The sequence below is a fragment of the Notechis scutatus genome, chromosome 1 (assembly GCF_049901735.1).
Source record: "Notechis scutatus isolate UNSWTSFEM ecotype Mainland chromosome 1, rNotScu1.2, whole genome shotgun sequence".
Lineage (NCBI taxonomy): Eukaryota > Metazoa > Chordata > Lepidosauria > Squamata > Elapidae > Notechis > Notechis scutatus.
Genome location: NC_142009.1, coordinates 96,095,750 through 96,112,775, shown reverse-complemented (window position 1 = coordinate 96,112,775; position 17,026 = coordinate 96,095,750). Strand labels below are relative to the sequence as shown.

General features: G+C 37.5%; 1 protein-coding gene across 28 annotated transcripts in view; it reads right to left on the bottom strand.

The window, feature by feature from the left end:
* The window catches only part of PTPRK (protein tyrosine phosphatase receptor type K), a 404,892-nt gene that overhangs the window by 318,610 nt on the left and 69,256 nt on the right, over positions 1-17,026 (bottom strand). For all 28 annotated transcript variants that reach the window (XM_087972104.1, XM_087972119.1, XM_087972125.1 and 25 more), the window contains exon 2: positions 2,705-2,827. In XM_087972104.1, the coding sequence (XP_087828230.1) occupies positions 2,705-2,827 (123 nt within the window). The remainder of the gene's footprint in view (positions 1-2,704; positions 2,828-17,026) is intronic.

The window sequence follows — 17,026 nt, the reverse complement described above, 5'->3', positions numbered from 1 at the left end:
TTGAAGGGAAGATTTTTTTTTTTAAAAAAAATATTGTTTAAACTTTTAAATATATCAACTTAGGAAGGGATCCCCAACATTGGGCCATGGAACAGTATGGCCCATTAGAACCTAGTTGCACAAGCAGCAGGTAAATGAGCAAAGCTTCATTTGTGCATAAGTAGGATGTGCACAAAACCATCCCACCCCCAGTCCGGGGAAGACAATTTTTCTTTTAAAATCGGTCCCTGGTGCAAGAAAGGTTGGGGCCCGCTGCCCTCAGGAATCAATGGGAACACAACTTTGCTTTCACTCTTTGAAAAATCAGTTTTGAAACTGTTATCAGGAAGAACAGATACAAGCTTTCCAATTTATGCAAACTCTCTGAATTGCTCAGGCAAAAGATTAGAAGACAAAGAGAGCACCTAATCTCTTTAAAATTCCCTTTCAATTAGCTCATATTCCCTATAAGGTTATCTTAACATTCTGCATTGGGGGGGGGGGGGAATCCTTGGTGGGGTTTTTTTCTCTCTGGATGTGCCACACCATTTAGCAAAACCACGATGGATTTAACATGTTTTGGGTGTTTGGCAGCCTACATGCCAAATACAAGTCAAGAAAAGTGACAGTATTGTTTTTTGTAGTTACCCTTTTTGGAGCAACAAGCTATGATTCTGAAATGAAAATGAATGTAGTACATTTCAACAAGATTAAGTAATATGTACAGAATGTACACAAATGCCAAGTGCATCCTCGATTCACGGAATCTTCATGTTCAGCCCCAACAGGGCACAAGAGCAAGCAAACAGAGCAGAAATCACACAAACTTAGCAAATCAACCAGCATTGTACTTAGTACTTCTAAAATACAACAGCTGAGCAAGAAGTACAATCATGCATGCAGAACTTCATATTAACTGCCTGTAAAATAAAGGCTAGCACAACACAGATGCAGCTCATCTATCCATTTGTATGAAGTTCAACATAGTATTAAGAGAGGGGAGGGGGAGGAGGGAGGGAGGGAGGGAGAGAGAGAGAGAAAGAAAGAGAGAGAGAGATTGATTCCTAGGCAAGCTGCCAAGCATGTAGATAACTGCTTCTTTCCTCTCAACACTCCACTCCCACATTCCCCATCCAGTCAAAATCAACTGTAACAGGACTAGATTTGGCCGGAAAATATTTGAAAAAAAAAATACATACACCAATCCACAAAAGAACTCCAAACTTCCCTGAGCAGTTAGAACAATCCAGAGAATGCCATCCAGAGAGTGCCGTTGGAAACAACTAAGCTTTGTTTAATGTTTGGAACAAAAACGGTGTGTTTTGTTTCAACTTCAAAACCAAACTGTCAAAACAGTTTTGTTTCACAAATACAACACTTACAATAACCGTTTTGCATCAGAAATCTTTTGAAGATCCCTAGTTTAGGAGTTGCAGCTAATCTATCTATCAGATATAAGCATACATATTCTTTCATTGTTGTGGAGTTTGTGCAGTATAAATTACAACCCCTTTTTTTCTTAGCTTCTGAGTGCAACATCTTTCAATATTTTGTTTTTAACTGCTTTGAATGTAACAGCTAATTTTTACTGTATTCTATTTCAAAATTCAAATGTGAATGACTTAAGTTAATACTCTGCCAAGCATTTTGTTTGACTGTGTTACTTTTTTTTAGATACTAAAGGAAAAAAATACATAGTATTGTCTCTCCCAATTTTTTCCCAAAACTCTATGAGGAAGAGACAGGGACTGCCATGTCTCTTTTCTTTTAGATACTAAAGGAAAAATACATAGTATTGTCTCTCCCAATTTTTTTTCCCAAAACTCTATGAGGTGGGTTAACTTGAGAGACAGGGACTGCCATGTCTCTTTTCTTTTAGATACTAAAGGAAAAAAAATACATAGTATTGTCTCTCCCAGTTTTTTCCCCAAAACTCTATGAGGTAGGTTAACTTGAGAGACAGGGACTGCCATGTCTCTAAATGAACTTCCATGGCTGAGGGTGAATCTTTTTTGTCTTCAGTTCCATGGCTGAGCCTTTTTGGTCTTGGTCTAATGCTTCAAAATCACTCCATTGTGCTGGCTCTCCAGAGCTATCTGGAAAGTACCAAATTGTTAGAGGCTCTCTTTACTTACTCATAGTATTATTGTCTGTAAAGATGCCAGACTATTGCTCAGTATTCCAGTAATTCTACCTTCTGGGTCATAAGAGCACTGAACATTCAATTTTCCCCTTTTCCCATCCATACCTGGGTCTTGCTCATTGGTAGTGCTCATTTTGGTTATGTAAGCAATGATCCCCAGTTCAAATCTTAGGAACTAAGGAAATTATAGCACAAAAGTAGAATCTTTATGTTGCCAAGTGTTGCAGTGTCTTTTATAAGATAAAGAAAAAACAAATCTGAACTCAACATGCGATGTAATTGTTTTAGTCAGTGTGCTGCTAGATCCAAAGGTCTGGACTGGTATATACAGATCTAGATTATTTTTTTACTGTAATTCTGTTAAAATGAGGTACCTATTTATAATAAAGCTAGATCTAGAAACATATCCAGGTAAATACAGTATTCCTTCTTTCATTTCAGAATGCAGGTAATTCATATCCCCACCACATTTATTCTACTATATTGTTCCCTGGAGAACAGTTTTCAAATTTGTGGGCACAAAACATGCATCCAGTCACATCTCACAAAATATGTGTTGTTACCAACACTCTGGCCACTTACCAAGAGGCATCTCAGGGGGGAGGTAATGAGGCTCTTGAGCACTAACATGTACCCAGTCAAAATCATCATAGGGATCCTGATGATAATCACAGGGTCCCGGGCCATCTTCAAAGGTGCAGCCTCCTAAAAGAAAAAAATATGAAACCAATGCATAAGAAAAAGCAAATTATATAATTAGATGTACAGATTTTTTTTTAAAAAAAATAATACAGCTTTTTGGTCAAACTATAGTTTCCTTTAGTGAGCCACTGAAACAGAAAATCATCATTCGTCATTTCTTGTCAGCAAATTGGGGTAGCTCAGCCTCTTTTGATGTGGCTTTTCTCTCATTCACAAATTGTCTCTTTCAGCCTTAGCAAGAGAATGATTCTAGAATCTAGCGAGTGGCTGCTATTATCCAGAAAGGCTGCATGAAGTAATATTGGCATAATAGTGCCACAAAGAAGAAGAAAAAGAAGAACCCTTTGATGAAAAACTGAAATAGTAAAACTGCAAACAGTACAAGCAAATTCTGGTCTGAATTTGCCAGCCCTCAGACTGTGTTATGATAAAGTCAAGGTCAGTGTTGCTTTTAAAAATAACCATGTTGGACATGCCATATCAAGAATAAAATAACTTTTAGTACCGTGTTTCTCATATAATAAGGCTGGGTCTTAATTTTTTTGAGCCCGAAAAATGGCTAGGCCATCTTTTCGGGGTGACTTAATTTCCCCCTTGCATCTTTGGGCGGGCGGCAACGGCTTGGATGTTGACTTCAGCATTGGTGGGGCACTTTGTATCGGGGTCAACGCGGGCAGCACCATATCCGGGTGTGCAACAAAAGTACTTCCTAACGGCAAGCCCCCACCATTCCCCCATTTCGCATGTTTTAATATAGGCCTTAATTTGGGGGGAGGAGCTTAATTTCATTTCATGCCTATAAAACATGCTGGAACTTCCTATTGGGGGAGGCCATATTGTTGGAGAAACAGGGTAGTCCTCAACCTACAACCACAACTGAGCCCAAAATTTTGTTGCTCAGTGAGACATTTGTCAAGTGAGCTTTGCCCCATTTTACAACCTTTCTTGTCATAATTGTTAAGTGAATCACTGCAGCTGTCATGGTTCTTAAGTAAATCTGGCTTCCCCATTGACTTTGCTTGTCAGAAGATCGCAAAAAGGCATCACATGACCCCAGGACACTGCAACCATCATAAATATGAGTCGGTCGCCAAATGCCTGAATTTTGATCATGTGACTATGGGGACGCTGCAATGATCGTAGGTGTAAAAAACTTTTACTTTTTTTTAGTGCCACTGTAACTTCAAACGGTCACTAAATGAACTTTTATAAGTCGAGAACTACCTGAATGGGGGAATAGTTACAATCCCAGTTTGTGCTCAAAAACATTGAAGGTCTCAGCACAAGAAGCGTTTCATAGGCAAGAAATAATAATAGGCAAACGCAAGTGGCTAACTCATGAGATATTAGAATTCTGCCAAGAGGAATATAGTGGCAGAGTGATATAGTTGTCAATGTTTTATGATTGTCAGAATTGACAATTATCACAAAGATTATATATGTATATATACAAACCCAAACACTAAGACTTTTCCAAGAAAACAGTAATATCAATAAAAAGCTAGGTCTGCACCACAAATGCTATCTTGTAGAGTCGCTTGTACAGTCCATCAACAATAATAGAAATACACATTTCCATCCCCATTTTTTTTAAAGTCTAAGAACTTTATAATCTATTAACCAGTGCTGCAAAAATTATCTAACAAGCTATTAGAAATCATAAGCTGAGCCAACAAAAGTTGAAATGTATCTGAATAGCTATTTAAAGAAGAGTATGAAATGGAGATGCACGACATAAACAGATAACAAATTAAGGATAACATGCCATCTATCCAATTCTTAGTACTGAATCTAACATGCCATTCAGCAAAACTGCAAAGAAATACAGAATGGCATACACATTAGTGTATTACTACAAACCTCATTTAATGCTTTTGAGAAGTCTCAATCAATCATAAAGGAAGACACTGTACACATTAATAGAAATATCTTTAATGAGTCCATATTGTCAAGGCAGCATAACTTCCACAGAAATGTAAAACCAGAAGAGACTTGGTTTGGAGAAAAACAAACCAATAGCTTCACTTGGATCCTAGTGGTCATTTTCAATTATTTAAGAATTAATAAATAATGAAGGAAAAAGAACTTGAATAAACTGAATTGAATGAATGAAATGAAAATCTGAATTTGGGATTAATTCTATTATTAATTCTATTAGTCTTCCCCAACCTGGTCTCTTTTAGATGTATTAAGTACAGCTTTTTAATCCCTAACTTTCTGGACCAACAGCTTTATTGGATATTTCTACCCAAGGCATTTGGAAAAAACTGATACAGAAGTTGAAGATAAGGAATTATGTTGGTCTTCTTAACAAGCTGCTTTCTGCCATACTGGAAATGATGTGGATCAAGTACAAACAATATGTTGAAAAAGAATGTAGCTTGAAGGACAATGCATCTCAATCATATAAATTTTGCAGGAACTGTTGTGGTCTCAGCCAACATCCTTGTATCATCTGCTGAAAATTCTTATGAAAAGAATGATAAGAAAAGATAATATGTGATAATATCAAAGAAAAGGGCTGCCTGTGAACATGTACTCTGATCTTCTATATCCAGTGGTGTTTATAAACTGTAGGCTCAAAACTAGGTTTTTAAACAAATTACAGATGAAAGGGCCAAAGCAGAATGATGTATAATGTTACATTAGCAAAATTGGGTTCTTAATTTGTGACATCAAACAAAATGTTAGAAATGCTTTGGTGTATGATAATTTGGTTTTATGACAAATGCTAATTATTTACTAATCCTATTTAAATATTTTTTGTAAATGATTGAGGATGACTACGCTGAGTGACTGAAATGTATGATATAAAACCCATTTTTGGTGACTCTTACTTGCCAATACCAACTCACATATATATTCACATAGTTTGCATACAGAGGCTGCAATACAAGACAAAGTGAGGCACTGGTTTTACTTGTCATGAGATTATCCCTGCAATTACAATACCCTTGTGAATTTCTCTTGAAAAAGTGAAGAATATGCAAGGATGTGAGGGAAAAACTAAATAAACCAGTCAACATAGGAAGAGGGCAGAACAAAACAGCACAGTAGTCCTTTTCTTTTCTCCAGGACTACTGGTTAATTGTTTTTAATAGGGCTATTATACCATAACAATTCTATGTTTCTTTTCTACACTTCACATTTAAGTTTTCAGTTCAAACAAACATATCCATGGGGAAGCAGAAAAAGGGAATCATACATTTCACAATGTTTTTGACTACAGTAGCTGTTATTTTGGAGACTAGAGCAGGGGTGTCAAACTCAAAGCCCACTGACCAAATGTGGCCCATGGGGTGCTTCAATATGGCCCGTGGGACTGGCCTGGAAATAGCAAAGGACCGGCCCACAGTGCCTTTAGCGGCCAAAATGGGTGTGTGTGCCCCATTTGATACATCCCTTCTCGCCCTCCCCCAGCCAGCCTTTGGAGAAGTGCAATACTGATCTGGCCCTCGAAGAAATCCACTTTGACACCCCTAGACTAGAAGATAGGAACAGCATAACACAAGTACAGAGAAGATTGATAAAGAAAAATGTTTGTTGCTGGGGTTAAAATAAGGAGTCCTTGGTTTATCTTGGTTGTTTTCTTGCAGACTTTTCATTATCCAAACTAGCTAACTTCATCAGGGCTTGTAAGGGTTAATTCAACAAGTAAGAAAAGAACAGGACCACTCCTACTACCACTGACAGGGCAAGCCACCTGAATATAAACCAAGAGCAAACCCCATTCCTGATGATGTTACCTAGTGTGGATAGCAAAATGTCTGTCAGAAAACCATCAAGCTCAAAGAGCATCAAGAACCCTTCACAGAGAGGATCTTCAAAGTGCTAAAATTGTTGCATGGCAATTTTCCTGCTTTCAGCCTGGAAAACAGAATCAAAGCCCAAATTGTATCTCTACTAATCAGACTTTTAGATTTACAGAACTTTTCAATAAAAAGGACAGGAAAAAGGAATATGAATATCCTAGAACAGGGGTATCAAACTCAAGGACCGGAGGCCAGATTTGGCCTATGGGGTGCTAAGATCTGGCCCACAGGGCTGCCCAGGAAACAGGAAAAGACCAGCCCACAAAGCTTGCCAGCAAAAACAGAAGGCCCGCAGCGCTCCTGAGCTCTGCTTTCACTGGCAGAGGATTGCAAGCGGCCACCACAGCCTAAAATGGAGCTTGAGAGGGCCGTGGACAGCCCTCCCAAGCTCTGTTTTCACTAGTAGAGGGTTGCAGAAGGCCGTCGCAGCCAAAAACGAAGCTTGACAGCACCCCAGACATGAGTGATGTTGAGCTGGCCATGCCCATCCTTGGCCATGCCCACCCCAGATCCCCAAGGTCAAACGCAACCCTGATGCGGCCCTCAATGAAATCGAGTTTGACATCCCTGCCCTAGAATATTACCATACAAAAAATAAACTTTTTGAAAATGTTTAAAATATTTTTTGTTTAGCTTTAGAAAACTCTTAATAAAACAAGAAATTAAGATAATACATCTTATTTATTTTCTTTAATTTACTAATCAAATGGTTTTGGTTACTACAATGTTATTCTAGATACATTGCTGAAGGGCATTATGATCTTTTAAAGACACGTGGCATAATATAGTTACGAAGGGCAAAAAAAGCAATCATCATCCTACAGTCAATTTCCCTTATTCTAATGCATAATTGTGCAGTTAGTTCATTAAAGGATTTCTTTTTGAAAATGCTTTTGTTTGTTTCTTTATGCTTAAATGGAAAGGCAGACCTATCAATTTATTTATTAACATTAGGGCAATTACAGAAAGATTGTTCTGCATCAAAGCTATGTTTATACCTATAGTGGCCTGGACTGGCCATTTTTGCAGCAGCAGGTTCATTAGTTGGTAATAGATTGCCAGGGTTGTAGTCCAGAAAATCTAAAGGGCACCAGAACCTGTATCTTAGTTGGAGATACAGTTGGAGAACAAACTCTAATTAATTCCATAATCTACTAGACTGTTGCAACATGATTAATAATCAATTTGGTATTGATTGTTTGGGAGACTCTACTGTTATTCTAATAGTTGTTTTTTTTTTAAAAAAATAGTATCTTTAATTTTTTGCATGTGTACTAAAGAAATTATCACAAGAAACCCACTTTTGTTTCAAGCAGTTCATTTAAGGAAGACTCAAGTTTGGGCTTTCTCACTACTGCTACTTTTGAAATGCACAATCCTACCTAATCTAACATTTTTGAATTATTAGTGCCTTCAAAAAAAATTTTTTTCCATTGAGTGTTCTAATAATGATTTCAATTGATTTGGGGATTTTCAGGGAGGTTTTTTTATATATATACAGTATATTGCATGTTTGATTCTTGGTAATCCGTAAGCAGGTGGATGATTGCTATGAGCAATTTTCAGCAATCTTTGCTAATTTATCTGCAATCTTTGCTAATTTACCTCAACTTCCAGTGTTAGGACAAAATCATGGAAAAATACTTGAAAGCTTTTCTGTGCAGAAGGTGAATGACTTTTCCCTGAAATTAATGTGCACGAAACTGGCTACCCGCATAGCTAATTCCACTGATGCACTCTATGTACTACTGAATCCCTAGAAACTACTGAAAAAGATAGAAGGAAATCTCAGATTTCAATGCTTGTGTTATTAAATTAGATTACACCTCAGCATGAACATGTCAGATTATCTATTTCAGGACTTTTCAAATAGTGCTCCATGGAGCCCTAAGATTTTCTTAGAATTTGACAAAAGGGGAAAAATCATTAAAACATAGCCAACTTTCTATCAGTAGAATGTTGCCTCTTGATGAGGAGTTACAATATTTTTATTTTTCAACTAACAAATTCCATAGCCTGAAAAAGTTTAAAAATTCCTAATGTATTATATAATAATTCAAGTTGCTTTATGTTTCTGTTTGGTTATATGAATTTCTCAAGAGATTGCCCAAGTTATTAAATTACTTTAAGTATTTGTATGTCGGATAGACTTTATTTCTGCAACAGATAAGACATGCAGCAAGTTTAACAAAATAAGAAAAAAATGATAAATGAAAACTGATCCATCCTGAAAAAAGCACCACTTTGGGAAAAAAATAGGAAGAACATTGCACAGAAATATATTAATAATGCTAACTGTAGGAAAAGGAATGGCAAAACTTGTAGATGGAGTTAAAAGAGGAATCAGTCTAGAATCCCTTACATAGCCACAAACAAAGTCCAACACTCCTTGAAACCTGTTGACTCTTATCTAACCCAAAACAGGTGCTAACCATTAGTTGAGAATGATCTGTGCATAGGCATGATTAGCAATAAGTCACTTTAACTGGATCTTCAGATGTGGATGCCTAACAGTTTTTGTGCCTGACTGCTACTCCTTTTAAGAAAACTAGGCTTTTTAAAATCTACCCACAAAACTTCAAATGAAGGATGACACACTTGGTGCAATGTGGAAAATATGGAAGAAACATTTCTTCAGTTAACTGCTTATTATAGAATCCCAAACAGTGAAACCAGCACTCTGAATTATATTTAAGTGCTGAATGAAAGGTACCTTGGAACTAAACTATTGATTGGCCATATTTTTAGAAATTTGGTCGTTATGTGTGGAGACACCAATCATTTCAAAACTGTCTTTGTGGTTATTCTACATTCATAATATATAACGACTTCATCTAATCCAGTGGTGGGATTCCAAAAATTTTACTACCAGTTCTGTGGGTGTGGCTTGGTGGGCATGGCATGGCTTTGTGGGTGTGGAAAGGGACGGATACTGCAAAATCTCCATTCCCTCCCCACTCCTGGAGGAAGGATACTGCAAAATCCCATTTCCTCCCCACCCCACTAACCTGCTTTCCAGCTCTGTTCTCCTGTGCAGGGCAACAAAAGAAGACCCAGCTGATCAGCTGTGACTCGGGAGGCAGAGAATAGATGGGGGCAGGGCCAGTCAGAGGTGGTATTTGCCAGTTCCCCGAACTACTCAAAATTTCCACTGCCGGTTCTCCAGAACTGGTCAGAACCTGCTGAATACCACCTCTGATCTAATCATATTAAGAGAAGGAACACTGGGAGCAAGGCTGGTTGCAAGGCTACAATAGAAAGGGGCATTTGTTGCAATGACCATTATATACAAATCATTAAACCTGGCCGCAATGTATGAGTCTGGTCCTTCACAAAGTACACTATTCTGTCCATAGAAGGTATCTAACTAAAATTAGAGTTCTATTTACAACCATAAAATACCACTTTATCTGACAATTTGACAGTTAACTTGCTCTCATTATCCTACTCTACATTCCAGAGGCTGTTTCAGAAATTTCATTGACAGCATTTACATCCAACTCCCACAGACCTTCATAGGCAAATCAAAAAGAGTTGCACAGGAAATATCAAGGATCACTGTTGGAAAGTTAATTTGATGCATCTAAACTAGTGAAGAAATAGCTCTTGCAGAAAGAAAGATGACTTTTTTTCTCATTATTATTCATTAAAGAAGAGTACCCTAAAGTACCAAAAATGGATACAGCTTGTCACTAAATATGCGCAATTCCTACATGCTGCCTCAGATTATGGAGCTGCAATACTGGCTTATATCAATAACTTTATTAAATTGTTCCTATCAAAAAGAATGCACATAAAAGAAAAACATACAAGATCCAACAAACAAAAGACAATAAACATAAAAAATTATGAAAAATCTTAACCCTGATTTATCACATATTTGTGTTACATTTATGTTTTACCAACCAAACATAAATTTATGTTTTACCAACCCGACTGCCTTCGAAGGCCCTGGGATTGGAGCTGAAAGGAGAAAATGGAAGCAGTATGCTCCATCCCATAATTGACCAGGTTGCCCTGAAAGACTGGTCCCACTGGAGAAAAAAACACTCTAATACCAATAGAGCAAAGTTGTTGGGAAGATGGGGGTTAAAGTTTAAGGCCAACAACTGTAAATTTCAATTCCATCCAAATGAAGAAACATACATAAAAAATGAATAAATCCCAATCAACCTTAAGAAGGATTCATCCCCTTTTCCGTAATTTCTCTTGATACCATACACCAAGTAGCATTTATTTTACAAAATATGTTAATATTGAAAATAATGCTGGCCCATAGTTGTTGTTGCCAAACCTGATTAATTTTTACTTTCTTTATGTAAAAGAAGCATATAGAGCTATCAGCTTCATAAAAAAACTTACATTTTGTATGTTGTGTGGTAAAACACTGGAAAATTGTTCCATAGAGAGTCTCCACTAGGGTCACCGCCAAGATTTTCACTTCTTATGAGATCAATCACAGTGTTGCTTCCCATCATAATATTTGCTTCCCACACAGATTATTCCAATAAAATGTCTTTATTTTAGCATGGATCTTAACACTTTCGGATGTGGCACTTTCTTGCTCAAATGTTGCATTAAGATCTATCCATCTTTTGAGATCTTAGTCTGACTTTTGAAATCTTCTTCCCATCATCTTGTTCTCAAGTTTGTCCGATGGTGTAATAAAGTATCCTATTATACAAATAGACTGCTTCATCGGACCAGGGTAGAATACAATCTATGAAACGTTGAAATTTTTGAAGTAAGGCACAATTGCATGCAGAAACAGCAGCTATAGTTGATGCAATATTCGCTAGTCCAGCTTCTCTTGTTTCAGGTAATTTATCTGTTTTGTGGCCTTTTTGTAAAACAAGCTCATTAGCATCCCAATCTAATCAAGATATGAAATTGCATTCAGAATCACCCTAAGAACATAGGGCTCTTTTAACTGAGTTTGGTAATCTCAATTATCAAGTTGAAGCAAGTTTCCTGATATTTCAGAAAAATGAAGATAAAATGATTAAAAAAAACATTTATCAAAGGAAAGCATCTTGCCCTCATATTTTGCGATGATACATGCTAAATGGCATTAACCAGTCAGTGCCATAATTTTCTTTCTTTTTTTTCTGCAGATTTTTTTTTTCCTGCAGAAGTGTCAGGACTCCATTATTCTTCCCAATAAGGTACTGCCTGAGTCAAAAGCCATATAATTCTTTAGGATGATTCCTGAATCAGGAATATTTTTTCAATGATTTTCAACCTATTTTCAGCAACTGCACTGTTTAGTGTGGTGTATCTAATTTCTAACTGACTGCTGAGAATCTTTAAGACAAAAAAATAAAAAATAAAATAAAAGCATGTTGCCTTGTCAGCAACTCTCTACATTCAATGAAAAAAATATTTTTAAAGCATTAGTACTTCTGTTATATTCATTTTTAGACTGCATTTATGCTTTCATTTCCGATGTAGTGGATAAGGTGACTGACTTTTATGCATTTTCATTTGTATTTCCCAGCAGTTTTATTGTCTGGAAATATTCTTCCTATCTGTTTACTGAAATATGATTCACTGTGCTGCAATAAAAATATTTGAAAAAAACAAAACAAAAATAGTTCTGCTTTCCATGTCCAATCATTTGTCAGGCTATGCATAGTTGACAAAGATCTCATCAAGATTTGATGGGATTTTAAATGCTTTTGCCTTATTGGATTTGTCCTAAACTTCATATTAAGTGCATACAGGTAGACCTCGCTGAACAACATCTCCGTTTAATGACTGTCTGAAGATATAATGATAATGGAAAAGTAATTTGATGATCAGTTTTCACATTTACAATTGTCTGTGCCCACCAGATCACATGTTTGCCATTTTGGGTAGAGCAGCTAGCAACTTCCCAGTGGACTACAAAGCTTTGCAAAGGTCCTACATGAGAACCAGTATTGTGTGCTTGTTTTGTTGCTGTCTTTTAAGGCAGAGGTGTGCTATGATGCAACCCAAAGAGTTTCTTAATAGCAATATCTTCATCACGTAGCTCTGTCTTGAATTTGTTAGCCAAGTTGTTAAGGAATCCTACTGCTTCCTAATTCAAAATGTAGCTGCCACTAGGAATTCCTCAAGGTTCTTTACAGTATATTCATCTTCTGAGAATACCATGGTGGCTTAGATAAGATTAGTCTTTGTTGCAATTCCCTGAAATTCAGGGATACACCAATGGTTAAGAAGCACAAGATACCTGAAGGTACATTGCAGTCTTCTTCCTGGGCATCCAATTTGATATTCTATATATCTCGCGGGAAATTTGACAATGAGTATCTGAAAGTGATATTTTGAGCTACCTGGAAAAGTTTTCGTTCTACTGCCATTACATGATATAAAACAGGCGACTAGCCTCTGTTAAGCCCCAAATGAGTCTCCATAGACCTCTTTTTTAGGATGCTACTTTCCATAAGGTTTGGAAATGTCCCTCTGTAAGCCTACATTTTAAAACAACACAGACAAGCATCCCTCCCCAGCAGCCTCTAATGATTAGCTGAGAAGGGTAAAAAAGTATCATTCCAATTTTGGAAATAATGTCTCTTGGCCTCAGGGTTAGAGCTATCAAGAAGCTGCTGAGATACAGAATACTAAAATGTAAAATGTCAGCTAAAAATGCGATGAATAAAAAGCTAAGGGATCGACTCAGACAACCTCATATACTTACCTCTGCCTTGGGACAGTTAGAGCTTTTTTGTCATTTGTCTTTAGTTGAAAGGGAAATTGAATTTTTTTAAAAAGATATTTGTACAGCTATGAGATAGTTACTTAAAGGTTAGATAAAAGTAAGTTGAGATAGCTCACAGAATAACATGAAAATAAGCCCTTTTTGCCTTCTGAAATAAACAGCTATTATGAGAACTGTTTTATTGCCAAGTGCCAGGAGAAAAATAGGCAAATGTAGTCTGTTAAATATATAAACATATGTAGAAAGCCAGCAGAACTGGGGAAATGTGTATATGGGTGAATGAAGTCTGCATTTTTTTAAACAATGATGCCTACTTATTTAGTTCTTCTAAATGGCTGCCTGCTACATCTCCCTCGCACAAACAGGCATGCCTATCTGAACATGTAAAAAAGCATACCTATTTCAAAAGCACATTAAATCCACTGTTGCATATGATGTCATGAAAAGCCAAGTGCATAATGAAAACCTTCAAAGACAAAGTCTTGAAGCTAACCTCTTTATAGCTATAGCACTTACTTATATGCCGCTTCCCAGTGCTTTTACAGCCCTAAGTAGTTTACACAGTCAGCTTATTGCCCCCAACAATTTGGGTCCTTGTTTTACTCACCTCGGAAGGATGGAAGGCTGAGTCAACCTTGAGCCTGGTGAGAGTTGAGTTGCCAAATTGCAGGCAGCCAGCAGTCAGCAGAAGTAATCTGAAATACTGAACCACTGCGCCATGGTGGTTCATGTAGTTGATATAAAGACCTCAGGTTACTTAAGGAACCATCTCCCCCACTGGGACTGGCCAGCCCCACCAATGCCAGCAAAAGAGGCTTGCTGCAGGCTCCATTGGTCAAGAAAATTCCAGCTGGCAGGGTCTAGGAGAAGACCCTTTTCTGTCATGGCTCCTGTCGTCATACCGCCGGAAGTAAGATCCACACTGACCCTCCTGACTTTCCATAAGGGCATTAAAGACCTGGCTTTGTCAGCTGGTTTGGGGCCCCAATGGGGGATATCATGCTGGAGTTCAGGGATAGGTTCAGGGAAAGTCCCACCTCTCCCCATGAATCCTGCTCCCTCCCTCCCCATTTTTTAACTGTAATTTTACTTTTGATTGAAACTCTATTTTATTGTTTTTTAGGATATTTATGTTTTGCAGTTATATAGCTTTTAACTTTTTAATTCGCCAGTCACCTTGAGACAAGATGGCCAGCAAATCAATCAATCAAACAAACAACAAATAAATCAATAATCTGTCCTCCATAAAGTAATGAAATGTAATATTTCCAAAATGGCAGGCTTACCATTTGTCCTTTATTATACAGGATACTATCCTGATAAAATTAGAAATGTTTGTATAATTTAATACCAGGTAACACTTTTCCCAATCAGAGGAATGTTTCACAGCAGAGCATGAAAAGAAAAGAAACAGTAGCAAAGGTAAATTTTAGCTCTATAATCAGTTGTCATAATTCAATTTTCAGTATTAATGCTAGTTGTCCATTTGCTAATTAGCATCTATGTAAGATGGTATTTGTTCCAGTCTATCCAGTCATAGCCATAGAAGATTTCAATGCAATGCACTGCTGTTGTCTCTGCATTTCTTTCTTTCTAACATATGCAAAAAGTAGCTAAAAAGCCACGCTGTCTCATTTAGTTAACTGTTATTAAGCCAATTTAGACATATTTATCAACTCAGTGCAAACCAAGTTCTCTGAGTTTGTAAAATTACACACGAACATCTACATACCCAATTTGGTTCACACTGGCAGGTTAGGCATAATTTAACCAATTAACAATGGTTATTTGTATATTAAAAGTTTGGCATTGGTAATCAAATAAGAAAAGGACTGTACTTTTGTGATAAAGATTTATCTAAGGCAGTTGTAGAAAAAGTGGCGTATGAATAAAACAGACCCTTCATTCACAGTTTACTCTCTTAGGATCACTTTTTACTGTCTAGACATGATAAGGTGCATAATTTTGGCAATATGCTTCAGAAACTATATGGATCCAGTCTTCTATTATGCACAAGAAACATCTGTGATCATGATGTAGATTGCATAATGATGGCCCATGTCTACTAATTCTGCCATTCGTAACACGTGGAATTCAGACAACTGTATGTAAACTTAACACAAAATGTAGTACTGTGAATCTTTTTGTCGAATAGCATATTTTATTTCATTTTTTTGTCCTTTGTGAAGTAAGAAAACCAGAAAACATTTAAGTAGAATCTAGTTTTGTTTTGAACTATGACGCTGTAGCTGACTTCAATACAGGATATTTCCTAGAAAAGCAAAAAAAACCACCATGTTACTTAAAATGATTTCTGGTAGTTATGAGAATGATCAATTACAATAATCATCTTGTTATTGTTTTCTTCGCAAGGTTTTTCAAAAGTGGTTTGCCACTGCCTCTTTCCTAGGGCTGAGGGAAAATGAATACCCGAAGGTCAGCCAGCTGACTTTGTGCTGGACTAGAACTCCTGGTTTCCCAATTTCTAGCCTGATGCTCTAATCACTATACCAAACTGTCTCTCACAATAATCATGCCTTGGTATACAATTTAATTTATTATGTATTTTAATAAATTATATATCATCTGTTATACTAAAAAACCAAAAACAAATTGGGAGGCCTCAAAATACTTTTAATACAATGAAATTGTAAAGTATGGTAAAATGAAGTAATAATATATCTCAGCAAACATTCAAGATTCAATATTTCAGTAATAGCAATAGCACTTAGACCCGTGTTGGCGAACCTATGCCACATGTGCCAGTAGTGGCATGCAGAGCCATTTCCCCAGCACACGAGAGGTCGCCCGAAAGAGCCCCACTGTACAAGCGCACATGCGCCGCCGCTCGACAGCTGATTGTCAGGTATCTGGCGCACATGCGCAGGGGGAGGACGGTGTGTGTGCGGGAGATGCGTGTGCATGTGCAGGGATACGCTGTGCATGAGGGGATCGCACGCACATGCGCAGATGTGTGCCATGTGAGGGGGAATCACACGTGCATGCGCAGACATGTGGCACACAAGGGGGAACCATGTGTGCATGCACAGATGTGCAGCACATGAGGGGAGGTCATGCATGCATCCGCAGGGGGCGTGAGGGGACCAGCATGTGTTGCCTTTTGGGTGCTGGTATGCTAGCGCATACAAGCAAGTATGCACGCAATTATCAGCATGGGAGCCAAAAAAAGTTAGCCACCACTGACTTAAATTTATATACCGCTTTATAGTGCTTTACAGCCCTCTCAAAGCAGTTTACAGAGTCACTGTATTTCAGTAATCCTTCTCGCTTGACCCTGGTTCACAAGACACTAGGTCTATAGGTAAAGATAGTCCTCAACTTAGAACCACAACTGGGACTGGATTTGCAGTCAGAAGTTGTTATGCTCCTAAGTCTAGGGTCATTAAGCAAACACTGCAATCCTAAGTATGAATTTATTCTTCTGAATTTAAAAAAAATATTACCAACTATAGTCATGTGACTGTAGGGAACTGTAACATGTTGTAAAGCTGTTAGCTGCCAAGCACTCAAAATGTAGTCATGTGACCACGATGTGTGTGTGTGTGTGTGTGTGTGTGTGTGTGTGTGAGAGAGAGAGAGAGAGAGAGAGAGAGATTTTATGATGGCCAGAAGTGCTTTATTGGCTGTAAAGCACCCATTCAGGGCCTGTTTGTAGTTTAGAACAGT